The sequence below is a fragment of the Bombyx mori genome, chromosome 12, assembly GCF_030269925.1.
Source record: "Bombyx mori chromosome 12, ASM3026992v2".
NCBI lineage: Eukaryota > Metazoa > Arthropoda > Insecta > Lepidoptera > Bombycidae > Bombyx > Bombyx mori.
Genome location: NC_085118.1, coordinates 11,384,493 through 11,412,319, shown reverse-complemented (window position 1 = coordinate 11,412,319; position 27,827 = coordinate 11,384,493). Strand labels below are relative to the sequence as shown.

The following is a 27,827-nucleotide window of genomic DNA, read 5'->3' as shown; positions in this document are numbered from 1 at the left end:
CTTCTCGGGATCCTCCAAAAAGTCCATTGAAAAAGTCTCAGTAAATGACCACCATTTACTGAGATTATATTTCATCTCATATCATCTCAACTCATTTCATTTAATTTCATCCTAGTTGATTTATGTCTCAAATTAATCATCTTCATTTCATTTCACTCCATATTATCATTTTTCATAAAAATAAAAATATACATTAAAATAAGACATCACCTAAAAGTCTTAATTACCAGGTCATAAAAACCCTTATAACATTTTAATTTTGTCAATGTCACATTTCAGCTTGTCAAATGTTTGTCAATAATGACAAATAAATAAATATTTATATATGTAGGTATGGTACGGTATTGAGCAGCTTTGAGATTTATAAAAAAATAATGTGAAATAAATAGTATACTGAGTAACCATTTGACTATGAAATGTATGAATACAATATGACGAAAACCAATGAGAAAAGTATTCGTTAAAATTAACTATGTTGACGATATTGAATAATTTTTAAATAAAGGTTTAAGATATTCACGTTAAAATGTCGAAAGAAAGTTTAATGTTTCATCCTATAATTAGCTCAATACAACGAATAGCGCTTTATGAAACAAAAGCTGTGAGTATTACAATTATAAATTCAAAAGTACTTTGTCAAAATATTTGTTTAATAAAATCAAACAAGGTCAAAATGTATATCTAAATTTGTCTATTTTTTTGCATATAGTACCACCCCCTATCTTAAGTGGGAAGTCATTTAAAACTGTTTCTATTTTTTTGTGTTATAATAAATCAATGTAGATAAACCCACTGAAATAAAAATTAGAAGACTGATGACTAAATTATTTTTCCAGAGATTCTATTTGATTGGATCAAACAACACTGAAACGAGGTTTAGAGTTTTAAAAATTGATAGGACAGATCCAAGAGATTTGACATTAGTAGATGACAAAGTAGAGTATAACAAACAAGAAATTCATCAACTTTTGAACATGATTGGTTTTGGAAACAGAACTGGAAGATCAACAGGACTCAATAAACTAGTGTCAGCATTTGGGATTGTAGGTAAATATAAAAATTCTTTGTTCTTTAAGGAACCAACTTTGTAAATCAAAACTTGATTTTTATTTATGATTATAGGTTTCATAAGATTCTTAGAGGGCTATTATATTATACTAGTCACAAAACGTCGGAAGATCGCAGCTATTGGTTCACATTCCATTTACAAAATAGAAGATACAGCAACGATATACATTCCGAATGAAAACAATAAGCCTCCTCATCCTGATGAACATCGCTACCTCAAAATGTTCTTAGCTATTGACTTGTCCACCAACTTTTACTACAGCTATAGTTATGATATCACTCACACATTGCAAATGAACATGGCACCTCCAAGACAACTAGCTCCGGCGTTATTCCCTAAACCCATCACAGCAGCAGTATATCAATCAAACTTGAACACTGATAAAGCAGGTGACATGGGATGTGAATGTAGAAAAAAAGAAGACGATGAAGACATTTTTGAAACTTGGAAGAAACAAATTCGACAAAGACAAGAAAAGACAGGGTATGTTTGGCACAAATATTACTAAATAGTAATAAACCCTGATACTAAACATCATGTTTTAATATTACATATACATAGTCTGGAAGAATATATTTTCATGCTAATCATCAATATGATTAATTAACAGCCTTTTATAGTCCACTATTGGACATTAGTCTCTAGTGAGGCGCACCATGTGACCTCATCCTGGGGGTCAAATAATTTACCTTAATAATACATGAAAATAAAAATAAATGAAAATTGTAAATGAGTCGTCTATTATCAAAGGTGGCAATCTGTGCATTCGGACAAAAAAATGTTATTGATATGTCAATACAGATTGATTTGAATATAATCGTCTCCTTCAAAGAGTACCGTTCAAAACCTGCATTAAATAAAGGTTAATACTTAACCTGTTATTTATCTAAGATGTCGTTCAGAAGAGATTTGTGACTGCCAATGGAATACAAAGTCAATATTTCGTTTTTCTGATTTACCAATAATTGTCCAAAGGTCACATTGCCGGCTTTGATAATAGTCGACTCAAATGACATCATGCTGGGCCTCTCGTCAAATAATTGACTTTAATAATACATTAAATTCATAATAAATGAACATTGTATAGTGATCACCCTTTTAAAAGTATTAATAATAAAAAGAATAGTAATAAAAAGTAACATAAAAAATTTAAATATAAATTTATTTTTAATCATAAGTGTTAATTTTGACAATATGTAATAGCATTTAATTAAATTGTTATCTCTACACCAATAACACAGTGCTCTTATGATTAAAATACAATAATGTATGTAAAATTTTAAATTAAAATAATGTGAAAATTTTCAGAGGAAAAAGTCCAAAGCTAGAATTCGGAGTGCGCAGTGTACCGGAGTGGAGGTTTGTTTGGAACAGTCACCTGCTATCTCCAGTCCACTCACATCTGCATCCAGATTGGATATTGTACATTGTTCATGGGTTCATTGAACAAAGTAATCTAAATATATTCGGAAGAGCTGTATATCTCACTCTTATAGCCAGAAGGAGTAACAGATACGCTGGTACTAGATTCCTTAAGAGAGGTGCTAATATGCATGGAGATGTCGCAAATGAAGTGGAGACTGAGCAAATTGTACATGATTCAATGGTATCATCTTTTGCAGCTGGAAGGTAGGTAATTCAAACAAAGTAATTTTCACATTCAACTGGTACCTAAAAATTTGAGTTGTTTAACTTATATTCTTCTTCATAAAGCAAATACTAGGTGTTTTTTTTTTTATTGTGATCAATTTTGTATTTCGGCAATATATAAAAGATTTAATGCTTATGTGAAACATGACAGCCGTAACCCATGCTATTTAAAATAAACAACTGCATTACTATTTTTTTGAAATTGACATAATACATTCTGAAATAAGTAAGTCCCATTGTTTATTAGAATCAAAGTTAACATTGACTATATAAAATAAAACAGAACAAAATAATGTTATATAAATTGTGGCAAACTTATTCCTTCAATAATTTTTATTAAAAGTGTGTTAAACCAAAACAAACAGTATGTTTAATATGTCTTATGCGAAAAATGTATTGAGGATGAATAAAAGATTGAACAAACAAAATAAATAAAAGACTTAAAAATGTTAACTTACAGATTTAGCTCATTTGTACAAATGAGAGGTTCAATACCAAGTTACTGGTCACAAGACATCTCGAAGATGGTACCCAAGCCAGCAATATCGATTGACCTCGGAGATCCGTTTGCAGAAATACCAGGAAAACATTTGAACAATTTAATGCGAAGATATGGGTCTCCAATAATGTTCCTAAATTTAGTTAAGAAAAGGGAAAAGAAAAAACACGAATCTTTATTGACCGATGTGATTAGTAACGGCATCAAATATTTGAATCAGTTCTTACCCCCTGAGCATGCAATACAATATTATCATTTAGACATGGCTAGAGTCAACAAGGGCTCCGAGGCAAAGGTTTTGGACAAGTAAGTTACATTTTCATTTTAGGTACAAAAGTCAATGTGCAATATTTATCGCCACGCACTGTTTAAATTAACTGCAATTTCTTTTTACTCATCAAATACGTGTCCTGGATTTTTGAAAATGGAGATGAAATGAGTAGTATTTGTTATTATCACATAAACAAAGTTTGTTATTACTATATTTACACAGATACAAAATATAGTTACATGGGTTTGACTAATAGTATAGTAATAAAATAGGTAGTTACTTATGTGATTATTGTCCTTGAACGAAATATGATAAAACGTTTTATAGACTAAATGTAGATCCCGCTTCCCCAAGTTAATTTTTAAATCGTTTTGTATATTTCTATAATATCAATTAAACCCAAAGTGAATATACCAGGCACACTGTTTAGCCACTTCCCAGTGTCATGTAACATCTCTCTTTTAATATGAATATGAACGGAAGGAAGCGGCTCTGCCCCTGGCATTGCCGAAGTCCATGGGCGACGGTAACCACTCACCATTAGGTGGGCCGTATGCTTGTCTGCCTACAAGGGCAATAAAAAAAAAAGACAAAATATTAAAGAGGCTAGAAGTAAGGAGCACACAGAAGGATGGTGCCACCGTAGCAAGTGGTGTAACTAATGCTGTTTTGGTGGGTTTTTTTTGTTTAATGGTTTTAATTTGCCGTTTTCAACTCGAAAGTATTTCAAGTTCTCCTCTTAGATAAGACAATTTTACACCATACCTCTAACTTCCTTAAATGATACGCGATATTCAGTTCTACCTTAAGACAGTTTTAGCTGTAATAGGAATTCTATTCGTAAATAGACCGCGCCATATCGCGAAAATCTAAATTAAGGTCATAGCTTCCGATTTAAGTTCATCGGAACGCGAGTTCGGCTCTAAGCTGATTAATTCAATATTTTATTGAACATTGAGGGAAACTTTTGCAACTGATCAAAATTTAGTAAAAAAAACCGTTTAAATATAGACATAGTATTCGTGATATTGAACAATTATTGATCGGTATCCAAATAAGGCTTTTTGCGTTGTACCTATCGTTAAAGTTTAGTCGATATTTTCTCTCCACAGATTATCGGCTATAGCCCGTACAGTAGTGCGTAAAACTGGTATATTTTTGAGTTTAAATGGCTACGGAGAAGAGATCGGTGTTGAGGGGCATCAGAGCGGTCGCTTACAAACCGGTCTTGTTCGAGTCAACTGCGTGGATTGCCTCGACAGAACGAACACGGCTCAGTTTGCAATCGGAAAATGCGTACTAGCTTATCAGGTTTGTATTAATAAAATAACTTTTAAATTGAGTGGTTACCGGAGCTCACAGACATCTACAACGTAAATGTCGCCAGCTACCTTGAGATATAAGTTCTAAGGTCTCAGTTTTTACAGTACAACGGCGGCCCTACCATTCACACCGAAACGCATTTCTGCTTCACGGCAGAAACAGGCAGGGTGGTGGTGGTGGTAACTACCCGTGCGGACTCACAAGACGACCTACCACCCGTAATTACGCAAATTAAAATTTTACGGGTTTGATATTTATTACACGATGTTATTCCTTCACCGTGGAAGTCGATCGTGAACATTTGTTAAGTACGTATTTCATTAGAAAAATTGGTACCCGCCTGAGATTCGAACACCGGTGCATCGCTTGATACGAATGCACCGAACGGCTTATCGTTTAGGCCACGACGATTTCGTATTTGTATATTTTTTATACTTTATTCGGTTTTCGCGTGTAGTAGTCAATTAAAACTACTTTTACGGTTTAATTTCGCGTATTTTACTGTCGTCAAATTATTTCTGATGTTTCGAATACTTCATGTGGCGGGTAGCCACCATACAACACAAGATATTTGACAGGGTCCTTAATCTCGCTTACATTTTCAAGATAAGCTTGCTTATATACAAGTTCCGAACGTCAATATTCGGACCGTTGGTCTACCGAGCAATATCACCCGATCGGTGGAAAACCTTCCCTTTCTCGTTAAATCTTAACAGTTGCTGTGGTCATATATAATTATTACTATTAACACCTTCACTGCGGGACAGGCCCCCATCGGCCAGCCGCGATACTTTCAGCTGGTGGGGATAAAGAAAACCACGTCCCTGTCACTAGTGCGGACCGATTATTTCAGGTGTTTGTTCAGAGTTCGACACCGACAAGTATATACTATAAATCGTGTCAGAGGCGGATTATCTGTAAGGCAAACTAGGCGCGTGCCTAGGGGCGTGTAGTTACAAGGGGCGCGCGAGCTCAGAATTATTAAATAAATAAAGAAAATAACATATCGACGATTAAGAACTAAATGCTGATCTATAATCTAAATCTATAATAGATTATATTGCACAAGCATCGATATGCTCGTATTATGCAATATTGCGGGTTTGGTTGTATTTCATTCGCGCATTAGCGTAAGTACAAGGGCCCTGGTCTACTAAAGTCTAGGATTTGATGATACAACGTCATCCAATATTAATTCCAAAAACAACTAGTTAAAATTTATAGTATTATGATGGCCATTTATGGCCGGTACAGGGGCGCCGATAAAGTGATTGCCTAGGGCGCTCTGGACCTTTAATCCTCCACTGAATCGTGTATAGTATGTTTTCGAAAACTTACAGCAGTTTAACTTACCCTAGTGCTGGTGGGTCGAGAAAGACCCGCCACGCACTGGTGGAAATATCGTCGGAGGCGCATTTCGACCCGCCGCCGCACCACATGAAGGCTTATGATTTTACTTTCCGCAGCTAAGGTTTTATATACATACCAGGGCAGAGCAAAGAATTTTTTTCAGATATAAAGCAATTTAGAAAATATAACGAAGGAAATGCCTAGCATAAATAATGTATTATATTGAAGTATTCCAGATGGTCTGTATGTATACTAGTGTTAAAATTACGGCACAATCGTATTTATAGTGAAAACCAAAACTAGAACTATAACTATAACTTGTAGTCGATAATAATTTGCGCAGGAGTTGCCGCCCCTTTCAACATGTCCTCCGCCTGAAGAACAATAGATCAAAGCGTGGCCATCTTGTGTCTTTACCACTTCGACAAATAAGATGCGCCAGCGACATGTTGCAAGGGGCGTGGTTTAATAGTCTTTGCACACGGCACTCGGATCACCTGATGTGACGTAAAATCGTATGATTTCTGTGCTTCGTTGAGATGTGCGAGTTGACTTGCTCACTCGCCACAATATTATTGCACAAAGATATTTAAATGAACCATATTTTTTAATGAAACCAAAGCAAATAGTTTGATGAAATTAAAAAATATATACACATATTTCTTTCTTTGTTCGTTACAGCTATATGCTTTAGGTTTGATCGGTACACCGGTTATAGAATTCGACTCGGACTGTGCGAGGCTACTTGAAGCTTTATATGAAGACCACGGAGACACACTAGCTCTGCAGTATGGCGGCTCCCAACTTGTACATAGGTAAGTATATCGACGCTTGAAAGGCAAACATGACTTAGTGACAATGCGTGAACTTTACAGTAGACTAATTTAAATTAAATTTAAAGTTGAAATACCTGAAAAAAATTCTATTTTAACGAATCTAGCTGTAGGATTGAAATTATTTTAATAGACCTAGAAATATATATTTTTTGCGCATCGAATATGGTTATTGCCTATCATTTATGTACAAAGCAGTTATTGTCACTTAGTCACGTTTGTCTTTAAAGCGTCGATATGTTTTCGTGGTGTGCTATGTTTTGTTCCCATACGGGTGATTACTGTTGTACCGGCTGAAGTTAGCTTATCATGCATGTAGTAAGCACCCGCCTGCGGGATTCGAACACCGGTGCATCGCTAGATACGAATGCACCGGACGACTTATCCTTTAGTCCACCACGACTTATCGAACGACGACGAATATTATTTATAACACCGACTACAAGGAAATATTCAATAAGAATACAGATTTTTTTAGAATTAAGCATTGTTATGGGAAGTAAGGCTTTTTTTTCATACATAAAGCACATCCGTCACCGAGCGTCGTCATGTTTAGCCTTTAATAACATACAGCAAATACCTAACTGTTTCGTTTTGTTTTTATTGTCACAGAATAAAAACGTACCGCAAGACAGCTCCGTGGTCCTCGCACGGCAACGACATAATGCAGACCCTTAGCCGGTATTACTCGAACACGTTCTCGGATGCCGAGAAACAGAACACCATGAATTTGTTCCTGGGCCTATTCATACCGGACCCGACGAAGCATCCCATCTGGGAGTTCCCGACCGATCACTACCTGCATCATCCTGAAGCATCGGTGTACATACCGAGGACTAGGTGCGTAACATATTCCTAACACGATGCTAATAGTTTGAACTTTTTTTTTTCATTGCTTAGATGGGTGGACGATCGGTGGTTACTAGAGCCCATAGACATCTACAACGTAAATGCGCCACCCATCTTGAGATATACGTTCTAAGGTTTCAGTATAGTTTTAACGGCTAGCCCACCCTTCAAACCGAAACGCATTACTGCTTCACAGCAGACATAGGCAGGGTGGTGGTACCTACCCATGCGGACTCACAAGAGGTCCTACCATCAGTAATTACGCAAATTATAATTTTACGGGCTTGATTTTTTTATACGATATTATTCCTTCAGCGTTGAAGTCAATCGTGAACATTTGTTGAGTACGTATTTTATTAGATAAATTGGTACCCGCCTGCGGGATGCGAACACCGGTGCATCGCTAGGTATAGTAACCGGCAAACTTCTTGAGCAAATGACCTTGACTGCGCAGAACCGAATTTTAGATCACTTTGGTGGTGAGGGTGAGGCGCGACGGCAGGGGAAATCGTATCGAGCGCGTTATTGGTAGATCAGTCGAACCTTGCGTCCCGCACCGCGCCCTCTTTCCGCTTGCTCCCAAAAGTACGCTTGCGTACAGTGAAAAGTCTGTCGTTATTAATTGTTACGTTATTTGTTATAATTGCTTGTTGACTTTGTTGCCATTGCTATATGTTGAGTGTTTGTTGATTTTTTATAAAAAATACACTATGCCGCGACAAACTGGTGTAGTATTCAAAAGAAAGGGTAGAAAAATTGTGTACGACGTATATTGCTTCATTATAAAACAGGGGAAGAATTATATGGAAAAAGTAAAACAGACTTCGGAAGCAAGAAAAACATCAGTGAGTACTGTTAGGTGCATTATTAACGAAGCTAAAGGCTCTGGCTTGCTCGCCGTGTTTCGGACTCCGGGTAAGAAAATATTAGGGAAGAAGAAAGTTACCGGAATGGATAGTTTCGTTCAATCTGTAATAAAAAGATGTAATCATAATAACTACATAACAAGCAGCGAAACTCCGTATCGTAGAAAGGCTTCAAAAAATTTAAAGAAGATATAAATTTTAATGGCTCGGAATGAAGCTTACGACGAATTATGAAAGAGCTAGGCTTCAGATGGAAAAAAAACAGAAAGTAATCGGAAGCTGGTAATTGAAAAAAGTAACATTCGATTACTACGAATCGAATATCTTCAAAAAATAATTAATTATAGACAAAAAAGAAGACCGAACCGACCGAGTTGTAAACTACACCGATGAGCCCTATGTCGACTCATCACGATGATAGCGACTCGGGTGATGAAAACAGTGATGATGATGATGATGGTCAAGATTATGATAACGAAAAAAAAATTACAAATACCAGCTTCGCTTCAACTGAACGAAGACCTGGCAACAGCTCTAGTTTTAACTTAATAAAAGGAATATCTATTTTACCCCAAGATTAAATTATTACAATTATTAACCTATATTTTTTGTTGATGTTCTAATAAATATATAAATAAATACATAATATGTTGATTTTAATAATTTAATAGCATTATTATGACGCAGAGTAAATAATGTTTTTGCACGTGAGTGTACCATGCGCGAACTTACCCCCACTACGTCGACAAATGCTCAAGAAGTTTGCCGGCTATTATACGAATGCACCGGACGTCTTATCCACGACGTCTTAAAAACTATTTGTATATATTTAATGGAATCTGTACGTTATATTCTCAAACTTCAAAACGTTTGAAATTGGAATTTCGATCACCATCAGTATTAAAATAAAATAATAATATTTACTTTTTAATTCGATTGGCTATTAAGGAGCGTTTTTTAGACTATATTTAATATATTTTTAAGGTCAGATAATTTTATAGATTACAGTTTGTAGTGTTACAATAAAGAACAGTTTGTTAGATTTATCTATGAGACTAGTATACGATCGCTGAAGAGTTACTGTTCGTATTTCCCTATTAATCGTGAATTATCATAATATATTACATTACTAGCTTTTGCCTGACTCCGTCCGCGTGGAATAGTTACTTTAGCTTTGTGGAATAGTTACTTTAAACCCCTATTTTGAAACATTATTTATTGGTGCTCCACTTGTATTGGCATTACCGTGATGGTATATAGCCTTTAGTCTTCCTCAGTAAATCAGCTATCTAACACTGAAAGAATTTTTCAAATCGGACCAGTGGTCCCTGAGATTAGCGAGTTCAAACAAACAAACTCTTCAGCTTTATAAATATTTGTATAGATATTGTGACATTTAACATGTGAGATAACAAAACTTGTGTCGTACGTAAGCTTTGTTAGCAGCTAATCACCAATAAGGAATAAGCCTTTTAATGTCTGTGCTCATAAAGGCAAAGACGAAATTGTTTTTTTAAATAGTCATTTTTTTTTCTTCCGTCGGTCAATAACAAAACAAGAGTAGATAACATCAAATGAATCGAAATCTTGGGGTTTCAGTCAAATTGGCGGGTGAATTTCGATCATCAAGCAGACTCTACATTTCGATTATGTATGTATGTCTGTGAATTTTCTACAGATCCTTAACGAAATGGTGGGACGATGACGTTGTTCGTCACCTTCCTCTGCCGTGCAATGAAATGAGGAAGCTTTGCTGCGAAATAATCGGCATCCAGGGGGACGGCAATAGCACGGTGGAAATGGTTGATGCCTACCACGACTATAACAGACCTTTCGAGTATACCGTTTTCATGGAGAGCTTTGAGTTTAAGGTGAGGTAGTGATGTCTCTTCATCGAATTAGACGTGACCTTTAGTAATGAAGAAGATGTCCCCTAAAATATATTTAGGTATTAGAAATACAGCAATGGCAGGACGTAATGTAAGCCCGCCAAAGTGGGTACCACAGCCTGACCATTTTTTTTTATTGCATAAATGTGTGGACGAGCTCACAGCCCACCTACTGTTAAGTGATTACTGGAGCCCATAGACATCTACAACGTAAATGCGGCCACCCACCTTGAGATATGAGTTCTAAGCTCTCAGTATAGTTACAACGGCTGCCCACCCTTCAAACCGAAACGCATTACTGCTTCACGGCAGAAATAGGCGAGGTACTTACCAGTGCGAACTCACAAGAGGTCCTACCACCAGTAAAAATGTAACTCAAAACTCACTTCTTCAATACACGAACGTATTTATTCGAAATCGGATTCTTTTCGTATTTGTGTACTTAGATATTCTGAGATTTTAAACATAGTTAGTTCTATAAATTATCATTTGATCGTTGTGTAAGAGAATAGCGTTTTCAGATGATACATACTCTACGTGACTTGGCTCCAACATTCACGGAGAGCTTCAGTCCGTTTGTAGTCCGGGGTCGCGCGATCGGACAGAGCAAGGGACCTACTTCCAAGAACCCGGTCATAAGCGGCAGATCCAGTACCGTCTCGAACAACTCTAGCGAGTATGTAACGTCACGCGACATGGCGAATGTAACGGTAGGCAGCGGCTTGGCTCTGCCCCTGGCATTGCTGAAGTCCATGGGCGACGGTAACCGCTCACCATCAGGCGGGCCGTATGCTCGTCTGCCTACACGGGCAATAAAAAAATAAAAAAGAATAACATTTCTCGACTGTAAATCCATAAGGTCCGATGTCGAGGATTTTGAAATATTCAAATTGTAACTCAACCTTTTTGGTGTTGGACTTATTTTCAGATATTTTGCAGAAATTGCTAAAGAATTTTTGAAAGAAAAGTATCTTATAAAAAACTTGAACTTAATAAAAAATACAAAAATCAATGCTAAATTCACAGCAAAATAATTTTAAATGATTATTAATGAATGTTATTATTAACTTATTAATATTATGCTCCCGCTGACACGTCCGTAATGGTCGATAGCTAATACCTATAATTAAACTCCGCAATAATCGGTATTCCGATGCTCCGCACTTTATACATGAATAATGATAATGATAATAGACAGTCTATATATTGACGGATGGCATTCAAAGGGTTAAACTTCAAAATTTTAAAAACCAATAATACGCATAAAATCAATTTTTCAAAAAATTACATTATTCCTAATCCCGAAATATCTCTTGTCCATGCCGTGCTTTGACACATTACGGTAATTTTCATTAATCTATAATTTGTTCATAAATCATGTTTATTATTATTATCATCAATATTGTGTATAACTGTGTTTTAACACTGTGTTGATTTATCTTTGTGCCTCTCACGATGTCTATATTAAATGGAGCTTTATTGTGGCATCTTAATTATATTGTTTGAAGCGATCATTTTCGCGAGATATGGCGATACCCCAGCCTCCGCGTACCGTGTGGTTATATTTATTAATACCGTAATCTGAGGTCGCTCGACTAGAGTAGACTATGCGTTATTGTTCAAAAATAACATTAGTTATAAAACAAAATAAATTTAAAACATTAAATATAAAAAATACAATGGGCTGTCTTATCGCTAAGAATGAACTCTTCCTCCATCACCTGGACAGGAAAGTTTAAGGACAGATATGAATCAAGTTGCAATTACCGTTTGAAAAAAAAAAACAATAAAAAAACACAAAAATAAATAGATAATTCTCTATTTGTCTTTAAAAGGTTTTTTTCTATATAGTTGAGATAAGCTAGGGCTGTCAAAAAAAAGATTTATTATTTCACTTAATGTATTTCATCACTTCTTTGTCTTTATAACACTGGATATTTTAACGGATTACGTCACTGTGGGCAGCAGTATTAATCTTTCGATACCAGAATTGCCCAGCCACGTCTGCCCGCTACCGTTAATTATTAAAGACGTGTAATCTTTTTTTTTTGCTTAGATTTTTTTTTATTTTTTTTTATTGCCCTTTTAGGCAGACGAGCATACCCTTTTAGGCAGACGAGCATGACCTGATGGTGAGTGGTTACCGTCGCTCATGGACTTCAGCAATGCCAGGGGCAGAGCCAAGTCGCTGCCTACCGCTTAATACTCTCCACAAGCCTCGTTTGAAGAAGGACATGTCATAGCGCTCGGGAAACACCGTGGAGGGGAGCTCATTCCATAGCCGGATGGTACGTGGCAAAAAAGATCTCTGGAAGCGCACTGTGGATGACCGCAGTGGCTCCAGGTAGTATGGATGAACTCTACTCCGGTGGCGGGCGGTGCGATGGTAAAAACGAGATGCCGGTATCATCTCGAACAATTCCTCAGAGCACTCCCCATGGAACATACGGTACAAAATACAGAGGGAACCGAAGTCCCTCCGCAGACCCAGAAGTTCCAAACGTAGATGGGTGGTCAAGCTCACAGCCCGCCTGGTGTTAAGAGTGGTTACTGGAGCCCATAGACATCTACGACGTGAATGCGCCACCCACCTTGAGATATAAGTTCTAAGGTCTCAAGTATAGTTACAACGGCTGCCCCACCCTTCAAACCGAAACGCATTACTGCTTCACGGCAGAAACAGGCAGAGTGGTGGTACCTACCCGCGCGGACTCACAAGACGTCCTACCAGCAGTAACAAATCTTTTTCGGATACAGCTCGAATAGTGATTCGTCAACTGACGACGACTTAACAAGCTCAACGCCCAGTTCTCGTCTTACGGTAACATCTCCACTGGACGCAGTGGCTAAGTTATTGGAGACCAAAGAACTGGAAGAGACCCCCATGTTTCCGGCAGTGAAGAGAATCAATAGGATACCACTTAAGGAGCCGTCTAAAAGGGATATGATGATGTAAGTTTATTTATTTTCTTATTGCTTAGACGGATGAATGACCTAACTGTCCACCTGGATTTAAGTGGCTACTGAAGTCCATAGATATTGCTTAATTGGGTGGACGAGCTTACGGTTGTTAAGTCGATGTTAAGTGGTCACCGAAGCCCATAGACATCTACAACGCAAGTACCGCCACCTAACTTGAGGCATGTGTTCTAAGGTCTCAGTTTTTACAGTACAACAGCGGCCCCGCCCTTCAAACCGAAACGCATTACTGCTTCACGGCAGAAATAGGTAATGTGAGTGGTTTAGCAAAGTTTTTTTTTAATGCCCTTGTAGGCAGACGAGCATACGGCCCACCTGATGGTGAGTGTTTACCGTCGCCCATGGACTTCAGCAATGCCAGGGGCAGAGCCAAGCCGCTGCCTACCGATTAATAAGCTAATAGTTAGTTAATAATATAGTTAATAAGTTTCTCTTCGTACCGTCGCGGCAGTTACAGGCGTTATGTTAACTTCGAGCGTCGCTCCAACCCTCGGTACAAGTCGGAGTTGCACGTCGTGATGACGGTGAGCAGCGCCTTCACCATCGACAGCACGATCGACGTCATACCGCCGACGGTCACCAGAGCGTCCCGAGAGATATACCAGAACTATATACAGCGGACCGCGGGCCGCGTCACAGCGTCGCCGTCGTCAATGTCATTGTACACGAATTATGTTAATTTCAATATGTAGAATGTTATAGATTCAAGGCTCTTCTATATCAAAGGCATGTGACGAATTACGTATTTAATTTTGAATTTTTCAGCAAACATAAACTAGTGTCCGTACCTGTTTAGACGAAATGACACAAAGTAAAATATATCTCGAGGGGTGAAAGCAACATTTCGATTTTTCGGGGGTTTGTTGTAAGCGACCTTTCGATTAATACGCGACATTTATCTTTGTAATTAAAGAAGTCCGTGTTTTAATTTAGTATCTATATATTAATACGTGAAGCAAAAACTTTGTATCCCTTTTTAAGAAAATTGCGCGAACGGAGGAGTATGAAATTTTCCACACTTATAGAGAATATAGAGAAGTGCACAATGCTAATAATTTTTTTAAATAATGCATAAAAAAACATTAAATCAATAAAGAAAACATTACACACACTACATACCATGTATTTGACGCACACACGCATGCATACTATTTATTGTCAAACTTTTGTTCTTGACGTCTGTTGTCAATTGAGAATAGAATATGGTTTGTCTTTGTTAATATTTCTTAAAGTGTAGTCTTGGCGAAATTCGTGAATATAGAAGTATAAAATACAATCAAAATAGTGTACAAACTTTCAATTCCAATGAATTATAGTCGAATTTCGACTACTGCGGGACCTCTAGTTTATGTAATTTAGTATTATTAGTATGAGCAATTCGTTGTTTTTAATTAAACTTAAATTAAGTTTACCACGTTCAAATTATAGTTGAAGAAGTTTTTTTTTTATGACGTTTTTTTCCAAATTCTACACCTTAAATGGTTCTCCTGTGAAATTGCGTAAATGTCGCTTAAACCAAATCGCCTTTCACCCGTCGATATGTAGATGTCAAATGATATACGGAGTTTTTGCGAAAATGTCGCAATTGATTAAAAACCAAAATAGCTTTAAAAAAATGTTATACACAAATAAAACTTTTACTATCGGCAGATAGATACAATTGTTAGTTTAATTTTTTTAATTAGCAAACATGAGTCGACTATTATCAAAGCCGGCAATGTGACTTTTGGACAATTATTGGTAAATCAGAAAAACGAATTATTGACTTTGTATTTCATTGGCAGTCACAAAACTCTTCTGAACGACATCTTAGATAAATAACAGGTTAAGTATTAACCTTTATTTAATGCAGGTTTTGAACCGTATTCTTTGAAGGAGACGATTATATTCAAATCAATCGGTATCGACATATCAATAACATTTTTTTGTCCAAATGCACAGATTGCCACCTTTGATAATAGACGACTCACATAACCTGGGGTGGATGTTGAAAAAATTCCAATTTTTTTTATGGCATTTTTACAAAACGGCTCACCTGATGGTACGTATTCATCGTCGCTCATGGACATCAGCAATGTCAGTAAAGCAACTCAGGGCAATTCATTCCCAAGCTGGATGGTACGTGGCAAAAAAGGCTCTGAAATGAATTTCTCATGAATTCTGAATGGAAGACTGCTTCGGTAGCTGGCGGTGTGATGGTAAAAAGCAGATGAAAGGATCATTCGGAAAAAATCCTCACAGCAGACATCATGGAACATACGGTACATAGAGAACCGAAGTCCCTAGAATCAGCAGACCTATAAAACCCACGAATGACGTATGATTAATGTTTTGGAACAAAACATTAGAATGTACCTACCCGTACGATTTCATTTATTAATTGATTGATGTACACGTTTACAAGTTTAGGGCAACGGAAAAAAGGTTTAATTCTCAATTCTCCTGTGATAAATGTATAATTATTGGCCGCAAATTTTAGTAAATCTTATTTATAAAAGGTGTATATATATTTTTTTTTATTTATTCTTTGTTACTGTGATTTTTTTACAACAATTTAAATTAAGACCAGAATTAACCTGCCAGGTCGGAACCCGATACACCGCCAGCCGGTCACTCAATATTCTTGATACCAACAGGGTAGCGCGCTCACCCTACCTTACTTAATCCAAAGACCATGTATGCTATAAGTTTGGAATACAAAAAACAGTAAAATGTTTGAGCACGTAACTACAAAAATGTTTCTTTCCCTTAAAATTGTTCTTAATATTCTTACTTTCGTACTTCTTTTGTTCGGTGGTCGGTATTTGCACATTGAATTTAAAAAGGCAATGAAAAATATCCTCAATAAAATTATATTTACACTACTTTCATGGTACGTATTTTCCCTCCTGGCTGAGCCCTTGCTCCTGCACCTGTTTTTGGGAAACTGGAACCAAGGCCACCGGTAATCCCTCAATCAATAAAAAAGGTACGTATTTTGTATTAGACACATTTTTTCCGTTCTTCTAAATTATTCCAACAGCATAAAACGAATAAAAGTCATTGACATGTCACCAAAGTATTGATTTATTATTTTGACCTTGTTTACGATTCAAAATTGGCGTATTTAATTTTGTAAGTAAATACGCCTTAAAAGACTAAAACTGGCCGCATAAATACGCTTAACCTAATGATATTATTTAAGTGCATTATTTTTGTACGAGTAATTAATGACGCACTATAAAATCACTAGAATGTAGGCAATGAAATAAATTAAAAAAATCTTTAGAAATTCATTTTGGTATCTATAATCCATTTTGTTAAATTGTGTTTAAAATCTTTAATTAGGTAGGTACCAGATGGTGGGTGTCACTGAATAGTAGATACGTAGTAATCAGAGCGTGGTTTTAAGCGATATAGGTAGGTACTTAAAAAATTCGATCATCGACTTTTTGGCGGGAACGCGAGGAGCGAAGTTGTTGAATTAATTTATTTTATCTATTTAGTGTTTCTTTAGATTTAAATGAGTAATTACGGTGGTTTATTTACTGTTTAGTATCTGTGAAAGTGCAAAAATGTGGTAAAATTAAACAAAGCAGTTGGACGTAGCTTCTCGGGATTCTCCAAAAAGTCTCAGTAAATTACCACCATTTTATTGAGATTATATTTCATCCCATATCTCATCTCATTTCATGCCATGTTTCATTTTAATAAATTTCATTTCACTTCCTAATGCCGTATCGTCTCATTGCTTCGACGATGTGGTGTTGTGTTCCAATCGTTACATAAATCAACATTAAATTATTAGAAGAAAAAAAACGCGGGAAACATTGGAATTTGGCGGACGCTGTTTTTGTGCTGAATTTGCTTTTCCTTCGTTTTTTATTATTCATAAACTTTACAGCTTAAAGGTTTTAATTAAAACGGGCGAATTATAAAAATCTTATTACTTGACGCTGGCTAACGCACAAACTGTACCAGAGCCAAAAAATAAAGAAGAAGATGAAGAAGTCGATCATCGAAAAGCAGACAAGTAATGTATTATACCTGGGTAGTCTTTGAATGAAAGTAGGTACCGTACTAATAGTATCTATTGAAAAGTAACCTCATACCAAAAAGAGTTTCAAATTTAATTTAGATAGAGTAAACGTTAAGTTGATTTCCGCCTGTTACATAACACTTGTCTTTAAATAAAGTGAGTGTACCAATCGTTAGTGTAATACTTTTATTGTTGGGTAGGTCTCGTTAACGTACTAACCGCAACGTTAACGGCGAAAATGCAAATCAAAACAGTGTTGTCATGAAATTAATGTTCGTTATTATAAGTCGTGCTAAGAGGATGGTAATAATGCATAGATAGATGTAAACATTTCATATATATGAAGCTTAATATTCCAGAAAACAATGGGTATGGGAATAAGAATATTATATAAATTTTTAAATATACCATGCTAGAAATTCATTTTTGTAACAGTTGTGTATTTTCAATGATATTTTTTCAATTATAAAATGACATCCATTTTTAATCTTATTTTCTTGTAACATGTGGTCCAAGACTCAATTGTACCGTAAATCAATATAGAACGGATTGCTGGTGTGCTGCCATAGTAATAGAGTAATAGATAAAGGTCGATGGGTTTTAACTCAGCAAGCTCAAAAATGTCCCAACACCAGTAGGTAATTACGCAATTCACAAGTTTAACGGATTTGATTTTTATTTTCCAATGCAATTCTTTTCTCGTTGAAATCGTTATGGAACTCGACTTAGATATTTTCTAATAACTGATAAATAACTAACTAACCCGCAAGACTCAGGCGTGTTTTGAACTCCTGCTTAGTCGCAGCACTCGATACAAATAAAGCGTCTTACCATTGTTTTAAAGCTATGTACGTTTACAATAAGAAAGCTTCCTGATTTCCTGATTTAAAAAGCTATTCCAAAAAGCATACGTAAAACTTGAAAAGTGTTAAGCGCTTGTCAATTTTAAGCCGTTTGTCACACCACTAGTAGCATAGATTAAATTGGATAAGCACTATTCACTATTCTATGGGTGGATTGATTTGATTGAATTCATTCTGTCCACCAAGTCGAAGATTGGTCTCGGTTATTCTCATATAAATTTATAATTGTTATTTGACTTATCTTAAAAGCTAATGGCGTGATAATCGCCAAATAGAAACTAAACATGGCTATGTCCAAAGGCTTTAAAGTTCTGGAGAAATCATCGCCCCCCAGTCCGTATAGCATAATATTACAACACAGAAACAAAGACACTGCACTTCTTTTCGAATCTCAAGCCGTTGTTTCCTTATCATCGCAAGAAACAGAAACTTTAAGGAAACAATACCATAAAGTTGCAGACGCTTATGGATGTCTTGGAGTACTTCAGCTAAATTCTGGTGAAAGCTGTCTTCTGTATCTTGTGTTAATCACCGGATGCTCTTCTGTTGGTAAAGTGGGGGATTTAGAAGTATTTAAGATAACGCAAACTCAATTTCTGCCACTGTTCTACCAATCGCAAGGTGATGATAAGGTTTCGGAAGTCCGAAAATTAATTAATTCAGGTACATTTTATTTCTCTTGGTATTCTGGCAAAAACAATGATAATCTTTTTGATTTGACTCTGTGTGCCCAAAGAAAAAGTAAAGGAGCCAACCCTGATAATAGGTTCTTTTGGAATAGAACACTGTACATACATCTAATCAGATATGGCATAGATTGTGATGAGTGGCTAACTCGAGCAATGTGTGGATCTGTAGAAATACGCACTATTTATGTTGGGCATCGTCAAGCTAGGGCTGTACTTGTCTCAAGACTTAGTTGTGAAAGGGCTGGAACTAGATTTAATGTGCGAGGTTGTAATGATGATGGAAATGTGGCAAACTTTGTAGAAACTGAACAAGCTGTTTACATTGATGATTCTGTAGCATCTTATATACAAACAAGAGGGTCTGTGCCATTGTTTTGGGAACAACCTGGAATACAAGTTGGCTCACACAAAGTAAAAATGTCAAGAGGCTATGATGCATCAACAAGTGCTTGTGAGAGACATTTTGCCCAGTTAAAGCGTAATTATGGATCTGTAATAGTTGTAAATCTGCTTGGATCTAACATGATTGGGGGTAGTGAAGGTGAGGCAACATTAAGTAATGCTTTCCAGAAACACATTAATGAATCTCCACATTCTGATGTCCTACAAATTGTTTTTGACTATCATCAGGAAGTAAGAGCAACATCCCAAGAGATAGCTCTATCAAAATTTAAACAGAATATTGAGAAATATTATGATGAGATTGGGATTTTTAGTGCAAAAGGGTCAGACATTTATAATATTCAAAAGGGAGTTATAAGGACCAATTGCTTGGATTGCTTAGATAGAACAAATTCTATTCAGACATTTATTGGTTTAGAAATGCTTGCTGTTCAATTAATGCTACTACAATGTCTTGATAAAAAACAAAATGTTAATAGATTTGAAGAAGTTTACAAACAGATGTGGGTGAATAATGGAAATGAAATATCTAAAATTTATGCTGGAACTGGTGCAATTCAAGGAGGCTCCAAACTAATTGATGGAGCTCGATCTGCTGCCAGGACTATCCAGAACAATTTATTAGACAACTCAAAGCAAGAAGCAATTGATATTTTATTACTTGGTTCAACATTAAACTCTGAACTGGCAGACCGCACAAGAATACTGTTGCCATCTAACATACTACACACTTCTACAGCTATCTTGAGGGAAATGTGTCGTAGAACGAATGAATTCACTCAACCTTCAACTCTTAGAATAACTATTGGCACATACAATGTGAATGGTGGTAAACATTTCAGAAGTCTTGCTTATAAGGATGTTTCATTATCTGACTGGTTATTAGATTGTCCAAATTCATCTTTGGTAAATACAGTCAATCTGAAGGATCATCCTTCTGACATATTTGCAATAGGCTTTGAAGAAATAGTTGATTTAAATGCTAGTAATATTATGGCAGCTAGTACTGATAATGCAAAAGCATGGAGTGAGGAACTGGAAAAAGTGTTAGGCAGAGATGCATCTTATACACTTCTGTCTAGTCATCAACTTGTTGGAGTATGTTTATTCATATTTGTTAGAAAAGATTTAATACCGCATATCAGAGATGTAGCACTTGATTCAGTTAAGACTGGACTTGGAGGGGCTACTGGGAATAAAGGTGCTGTGGGAATAAGAATGGTAATTTATGGAACCTCACTATGTTTTGTTTGTGCACATTTTGCTGCTGGTCAATCACAAGTTACAGAGCGTAATGCTGATTACACAGAAATTACTAGAAAAATTGCATTTCCCATGGGTCGCTCTCTGTACTCCCATGACTATGTATTTTGGTGTGGTGATTTTAATTATCGTATAGATTTAGATAAAGATGAAGTACGCCTTTTGGCTTCACAAAATAATTTGCAAAGGCTTTTGGAGCAAGATCAACTTTTACAGCAAAAGTCACAAGATTTAGTTTTCAAAAACTGCTTTGAAGGAGAAATTACATTTCCTCCAACTTATAAATATGATCTATTTAGTGATGATTATGATACCAGTGAAAAATGCAGAGCACCAGCATGGACTGACCGTGTATTGTGGAGAAGCAGAAAATATACTATTGATCCTGAAACCACATCAGAATTATCAGCAGGGAAACTTCTACACTATGGAAGGGCAGAATTGAAACAAAGTGACCACAGACCTGTAATAGCAATATTAGAAATAGAAGTGTTACAGGTCAGCTATACAAAATGCATGGAAGTTTTTTATGAAGTAGTAAAAGATCTGGGTCCTCCTGATGCTTGTATAATTGTGCAACCATTACAAGACCTTAATACTGACGAGTCTGTATTTGATGATAATGTCATGGCTGCTGTACTCCAAGAGTTAGCTACTTTTGGTGAAGTAACCTTAGTTCGTTTTATAGATGAACACACTTTGAGCATCACTTTCAGAGAGGGTCAAAATGCTTTAGCAGCAGCTCAAAAAGCAACTTTATCAGTTTGTACAGTTCCATTGCAAATTTTCTTGAAATCTCCAAACTGGGTTAATATTGTTCGCACAGAAATTGGTTTGTGTACAAACAACACAATACCTTTATATGGTGAAATTCAATCTGAAAGACCACTGAGATCTGCTCCACCTACTCCTAGAAAGCAACAGCCGAGCAGACCCCCAGCTCCTTCACCAACACCATTGGTTCTATCGAGATTACCAGCAGTGAGTCCTGCACGACCTCCACCCCCAAGACCTGCACCTTTGTCTCCTGAAACTAGTAAAGTTGTGGGACAGCCCCCCATTGTTTCCCCGCCCGCCGACAGTGTTCCGCCACCTAGTTGTGCACCTCCTCCCCCACCGGAACCAAGTTCACCGCCGCCACTTGGACCTCCGCCTCCTGTGCCTGCTAGACAAGGTGCTCCGCCACCCTTACCTGCGCGGCCGCGTCCTACGAATTAAACAGACCTGACAAGGGATGTTTTTGACAAAAACAACGCATTAATACTATGTAATACACTGTAGAATTTATAATAGCTACATGATTATAGCTAAATTTATTTAAATGTTGTGGTTCTATGCTGTAGTGTTATTTGTAAAATTATGTTAAATCTGCAAGTTTTTTTTACTAGCAGTTATATATATTATAGTCTAAATGGCGCAAGTCCTTAAGTATTTTCAATGTTAAAAAGGCATGTGCAATATAAAGCAAGCTTTCACTATGTTATGTATTTACAATTTATTAACTTTAAGTTTGGGCTGGTCATTAATTATTGTTGAATCTAAACTGAAGGGTTTTGCAATAAAATCAAAATTAACACTACCTACTTAATTTCAATATTTAATTATTGTACTTATAAAAGAATAAAAAGAATAGAAAAATTAGGATGATCCAATGAAAAACTTCGTATGTTTTATTAATTTTCAGGTTTTTAGAATTTCCGAGGTAGATGTTAAATTGTTTCCACATTGTCTCAAGACAAATTTCGATAATTCAGTCTTATTGTTAAAATATGTTATATTACTTCATTTGGCTGTGTTAGGCATTTAATTTACTTAAATTAATGTTTCCTCTTAAAATTAAGAAAATCGAAAATATAACTTGCATAATGGCTCATTGTCATATCTTAGCCCTTAGAACCAGAAAAGATTAAAATTGTTTTTTGTTATTATTTATAAAAATTATGATTATTAAATTATAAACATCTATTATTATTGATAGATTAGTATTGGAAGAACAGTTAAGCTGATGTCTCAAATAAAAAGTTCAGTTAGTTTGACAATCTGAATTTAAGTTTTTGTTCTAGATAACGCAGATAGTGATGTTCCTTGTTTCTAATTTTATGTTAATTTTTATACTTTTTCATAGTTAATTACTATTTAAAAATGTACCTGAATATGAATTTCTTTGTTACATTTTAAAAATGTATTGAAATCAATTATTAAATGTAACAAAATGCTTCTGAAACTCCACAAACTGTTGTAAAAATAGTTAGCATGTGTTCTGCTTTGTAAGAGGTATATAATGTATATTAGAAATATAATGTTCAGAAAAATGGGGGTTTTAATTTTGATATGTAGGTAAACCTGGACAATGAATATAAAATCCATAAATAAAAGAGATTAAATGTTTTCATTATCTTTATTTCTAAGTGTTATCACTCCAAACCATCAACTAACATAATTATGCTTCACATTAATGATCTATTGTTTTTTGGGAATAGCATGGGAGTAGATGGTTTGCACTACACCTACCAATCCGAGAGCGCAGAGAAGCAAAGTCAGACGATACAGTATAACGTCAGCAGGTCCACCTTTTAGGAAGACGGGCAAGTCATTGTCTCTCTGAAAAATGTAGAACAAAATATTTTATATCATTGTTACTATAATGTAGTATAAATTTACATTTAGATATAAATTAGCTTGTAAACTTGTAATCGCGACTAACTTAATGTTTATAAAAATTTTAAAACATTTAACGTCGGTATTTAAAAGTGGGTGAAAGTAAGTAATTATTTGACATTTTTTACTGATATGTATTGTCATTGTATTTTTCTTTAGAAATTACCTGGAAGAGCTCTTGTTTTCTACGAATATTTTCGGGAACTGGTGGATAAGGAGTGTTCGTCCCAGGCATCAGATTCCTTTTTCCAGGTGCGGCACAAGCTTCTTCGGTCACAGTCGAGAACTGGTTGGTATTGTACTGGATTACAGGAACCTCCACCCGTTGTAGGGCTATGGGTGCCTGAAGTGTGTACAGAATTTTTAATGATTATCTAAATCTTGATAACCAAATTTTAAATTTAGAATCTTATGTACTTACTACAGGGAATAGTGGAGCCTGTAGATTTGAAGCTGCAATGAGTCTACCAGTAATTCGGCCTAGTTGATGATACATTTTGCTGTACAATATTTTATTTTATTGGGGTTCCTTTAAATGTCCGCAAAGTCGATCGAGCTATTACGAAACCAAGTTGTAGGTACTTTGGTTCGTACGTACTTCTTATCACACTCGTTCAGAAATAGTGTATTTGCTTAATAAAAAAAAAATACATTTATGAAGAATAAAATTAGTCACTTGATTTATTTCATTTGAACAATTTTGATTTTTATACCTAAAGTACTGAATTGTTTTTAAACGTAGTTTTTATTAGGAAATTTAGTCGAAGAATGTAACTCTTGAATATTTCTAATATTAAGTAAAATCGAGTTAAAATAATATTAGTCTACAACCAAGTAAAACCAATTTACACTCCGCTCGCTATTGTTAAATGTATGAAAAAATCTTTTTCCTAAACCATACGCGTACAGTTGGTTTATCATACTATATTTTACCCCTATCTAAAATTAGCCCTCGTAATTCCATCCCCGCCATCAAAATATTTGGCCAGCCCATACTGCGGGTCTTGAAGAACAAGTTACCTAGGCTTCATACTCGACAGAGAGGTGATATTCCGACCCCACAATAAGACAATCTCGGTACTCGGTCGACTCAACTCCATGATTTGAAAGCGAAGTAAATCTTTGTAATAAGGCGACATGCGCGACCATCGATATATTAACACTAGTACCATAACTTACCTTAATACTGTTACTATTATGTCATGGAAGACCGCCCACGTCCACCCTATCCCCAAGAAGGGTGACCGGTCGGACCCATCGAGCTATAGGCCTATCGCGATAACTTCCTTGCTTTCCAAGGTGATGGAGCGAATAATAAATATACAACTCCGGAAGTATCTTGAAGAATGCCAGCTGATCAGTGACCGACAGTACGGTTTCCGTCACGGTCGCTCAGCTGGCGATCTTCTCGTATACCTTACTCACAGGTGGGCTGAAGCCTTGGAGAGCAAGGGCGAGGCTCTTGCTGTGAGTCTTGATATCGCGAAGGCCTTCGACAGGGTCTGGCATAGGGCACTTCTGTCGAAGCTACCATCTTACGGAATCCCCGAGGGTCTCTGCAAGTGGATCGCTAGCTTTTTGGATGGGCGGAGCATCACGGTCGTTGTAGACGGTGATTGCTCTGATACCATGACCATTAACGCTGGCGTTCCACAAGGTTCGGTGCTCTCCCCCACGCTTTTCATCCTGTATATCAATGACATGCTGTCTATTGATGGCATGCATTGCTATGCGGATGACAGCACGGGGGATGCGCGATATATCGGCCATCAGAGTCTCTCTCGGAGCGTGGTACAGGAGAGACGATCAAAACTTGTGTCTGAAGTGGAGAACTCTCTGGGGCGAGTCTCCAAATGGGGTGAATTGAACTTGATTCAATTCAACCCGTTAAAGACACAAGTTTGCGCGTTCACTGCGAAGAAGGACCCCTTTGTCATGGCGCCGCAATTCCAAGGAGTATCCCTGCAACCTTCCGAGAGTATTGGGATACTTGGGGTCGAGATTTCGAGCGATGTCCAGTTTCGGAGTCATCTGGAAGGCAAAGCCAAGTTGGCGTCCAAAATGCTGGGAGTCCTCAACAGAGCGAAGCGGTACTTCACGCCTGGACAAAGGCTTTTGCTTTATAAAGCACAAGTCCGGCCTCGCGTGGAGTACTGCTCCCATCTCTGGGCCGGGGCCCCCAAATACCAGCTTCTTCCATTTGACTCCATACAGAGGAGGGCCGTTCGAATTGTCGATAATCCCATTCTCACGGATCGTTTGGAGCCTCTGGGTCTGCGGAGGGACTTCGGTTCCCTCTGCATTTTGTACCGTATGTTCCATGGGGAGTGCTCTGAGGAATTGTTCGAGATGATACCGGCATCTCGTTTTTACCATCGCACCGCCCGCCACCGGAGTAGAGTTCATCCATACTACCTGGAGCCACTGCGGTCATCCACAGTGCGTTTCCAGAGGTCTTTTTTGCCACGTACCATCCGGCTATGGAATGAGCTCCCCTCCACGGTGTTTCCCGAGCGCTATGACATGTCCTTCTTCAAACGAGGCTTGTGGAGAGTATTAAACGGTAGGCAGCGGCTTGGCTCTGCCCCTGGCATTGCTGAAGTCCATGGGCGACGGTAACCACTCACCATCAGGTGGGCCGTATGCTCGTCTGCCTACAAGGGCAATAAAATAAAAATAAAAAAATACTATTAGTATATCGATTTGCGTGACACTCCGCAAAACTTGTATAGTATACGTTCCGTCATGACCTATGCAAGTGTAGGATTCGTTCACACGACAAGCACACACATTAATTCTTTCCAGGTCATCTAATCCTGTTTTTGGCAGTTTAGCGGTTGGAGCATCGTGATACCTGAGGAATGTGTTGATCTTCATGACGACCTAAATCTAAAACTTCAATTAAAACAGCGGCGCGACACAATAACCCTCCTAACAGTCATAAAGTTACTTATTTTATAGGTACACGGCTAAATGAACATTGTAGTTTTTAGAGATTTTAGAAAGTATATTTATTTATTTAATTATTAGGCTCACAATACACATTACAAGGTAAAAAGATACATCAAAAACACAAGTAAAAAAGCAGGCTACATTTCAATATTAACGGATTTGTAATTGTTTTGGTCTCTATAGTAAAATCTTAAAAATCCATTGTTATTCTATCAGCCTACAGAAGATTATTAGGCAATACAGATTTATTCCATTTTTCTAAGATAAACACATTTTTTTTAATTTTTTTACCTTTTATCTGTTCACCATTTCCCGCAAAAATTTCAGAACGACATGAAACGAACCGCCATCTTTGGTTATCCACTTTGATTTGACGTTTCTTTTTCTTTCCAAGCACGTTTTTCATAGGAGGTGAGTGAATTATGAATTATTTCGGTAATAAATTATGATATCTTCGCAAAAAAAATACAAATAACAATTTACTGGAATACTACACCGCATTTTTGGTCTACGAAGTAAATAAAACCTATCATCATTGTTGAGACAGTTCGAAATTTAAAATCCTCGTGGCGTGTCATGTAGACAATCTCAGTTCATTTGTTTTAGATTCATTCACGGTCCAATTAGGAAGTAAAAAGTCATAAATTTTACGTGTGGTTTATTTTAGCAACACAATGCAAATATTCGTCAAAACCCTTACGGGGAAGACCATTACATTGGAGGTGGAAGCTTCCGACACTATCGAAAATGTCAAAGCTAAAATCCAAGACAAGGAAGGTATTCCTCCAGACCAACAACGTCTCATCTTTGCCGGGAAACAATTAGAAGATGGCCGCACTCTTTCAGACTATAACATCCAGAAAGAATCCACACTTCACCTGGTTTTGAGACTTAGAGGAGGTAATATAAATTCTTCTAATGAATTCATCTAACGATAATGTATTTTCAGTTCGTTCATATTCATACAACGAAATTTATTTGTAGGTACAATTGAACCTTCCCTTCGCATTCTCGCCATGAAGTATAACTGTGAGAAAATGATTTGCCGTAAATGCTATGCCCGTCTTCATCCTCGTGCTACCAACTGTCGCAAGACAAAGTGCGGACACACTAACAATCTGAGACCCAAAAAGAAGATCAAGGATTAAATAATAACCAAATGGGAAATTTATTGTAACAATACTATTCTCGTAACATGCAAAAGAAACTTAAAATAAAAGTTTTCCTCATATTGTAATTTGTTTCATTTTGTATATTTTCTTTTGTAAACAAATGGGCCTGTTGAACATTTACCTAATATTTGTAGCAAATGTTTGGAGCTAGTTTTGAGGAGTGTTTTTTGGTGCTATACAATTAAAGTGTAACTGTGTATTCTAGCAATGCAACTTTTAAAACTTTCAATTC

At 36.7% G+C, this 27,827-nt stretch overlaps 4 protein-coding genes across 5 annotated transcripts; 3 read left to right on the top strand and 1 right to left on the bottom strand.

Annotated features, from left to right (window-relative positions):
* Window positions 1-305: 305 nt before the first annotated feature.
* On the top strand, window positions 306-15,238 carry LOC101744751 (polyphosphoinositide phosphatase). Of its 2 annotated transcripts, XM_004925518.5 has the most exons (12): window positions 306-601; window positions 837-1,047; window positions 1,123-1,552; window positions 2,378-2,698; window positions 3,180-3,524; window positions 4,602-4,800; window positions 6,844-6,977; window positions 7,608-7,835; window positions 10,389-10,581; window positions 11,121-11,275; window positions 13,357-13,551; window positions 14,030-15,238. In XM_004925518.5, the coding sequence occupies exons 1-12, from the start codon at window positions 527-529 to the stop codon at window positions 14,268-14,270; spliced, it is 2,727 nt and encodes a 908-aa protein (XP_004925575.1). In that variant the 5' UTR covers window positions 306-526; the 3' UTR covers window positions 14,271-15,238. The 2 variants fall into 2 exon arrangements, with proteins under 2 accessions (XP_004925575.1, XP_021203258.1); XM_021347583.3 differs by lacking the exon at window positions 306-601 and having other exon boundaries at window positions 904-1,043.
* Window positions 15,239-18,172: 2,934 nt separating this feature from the next.
* Window positions 18,173-23,125, top strand: LOC101737247 (synaptojanin-1). Its single transcript, XM_021347579.3, has one exon. The coding sequence runs from the start codon at window positions 18,744-18,746 to the stop codon at window positions 22,029-22,031; it is 3,288 nt and encodes a 1,095-aa protein (XP_021203254.2). The 5' UTR covers window positions 18,173-18,743; the 3' UTR covers window positions 22,032-23,125.
* A 72-nt stretch (window positions 23,126-23,197) lies between these two features.
* Window positions 23,198-24,104, bottom strand: LOC101744608 (uncharacterized). Its single transcript, XM_004925517.4, has 3 exons — window positions 23,893-24,104; window positions 23,638-23,814; window positions 23,198-23,414 (listed from the first exon to the last, which is right to left on the bottom strand). Exons 1-3 carry the CDS (start codon window positions 23,965-23,967, stop codon window positions 23,274-23,276), a joined length of 393 nt encoding a protein of 130 aa, XP_004925574.1. The 5' UTR covers window positions 23,968-24,104; the 3' UTR covers window positions 23,198-23,273.
* Window positions 24,105-26,820: 2,716 nt separating this feature from the next.
* On the top strand, window positions 26,821-27,654 carry LOC692779 (ubiquitin/ribosomal protein L40 fusion protein; the record flags this gene model as incomplete). Its single annotated transcript, NM_001043907.1, is given in 3 exon segments — window positions 26,821-26,834; window positions 27,091-27,323; window positions 27,408-27,654. Coding segments are annotated over 2 exon segments (390 nt in total). The 3' UTR covers window positions 27,572-27,654.
* Between the last annotated feature and the right edge of the window lie 173 nt (window positions 27,655-27,827).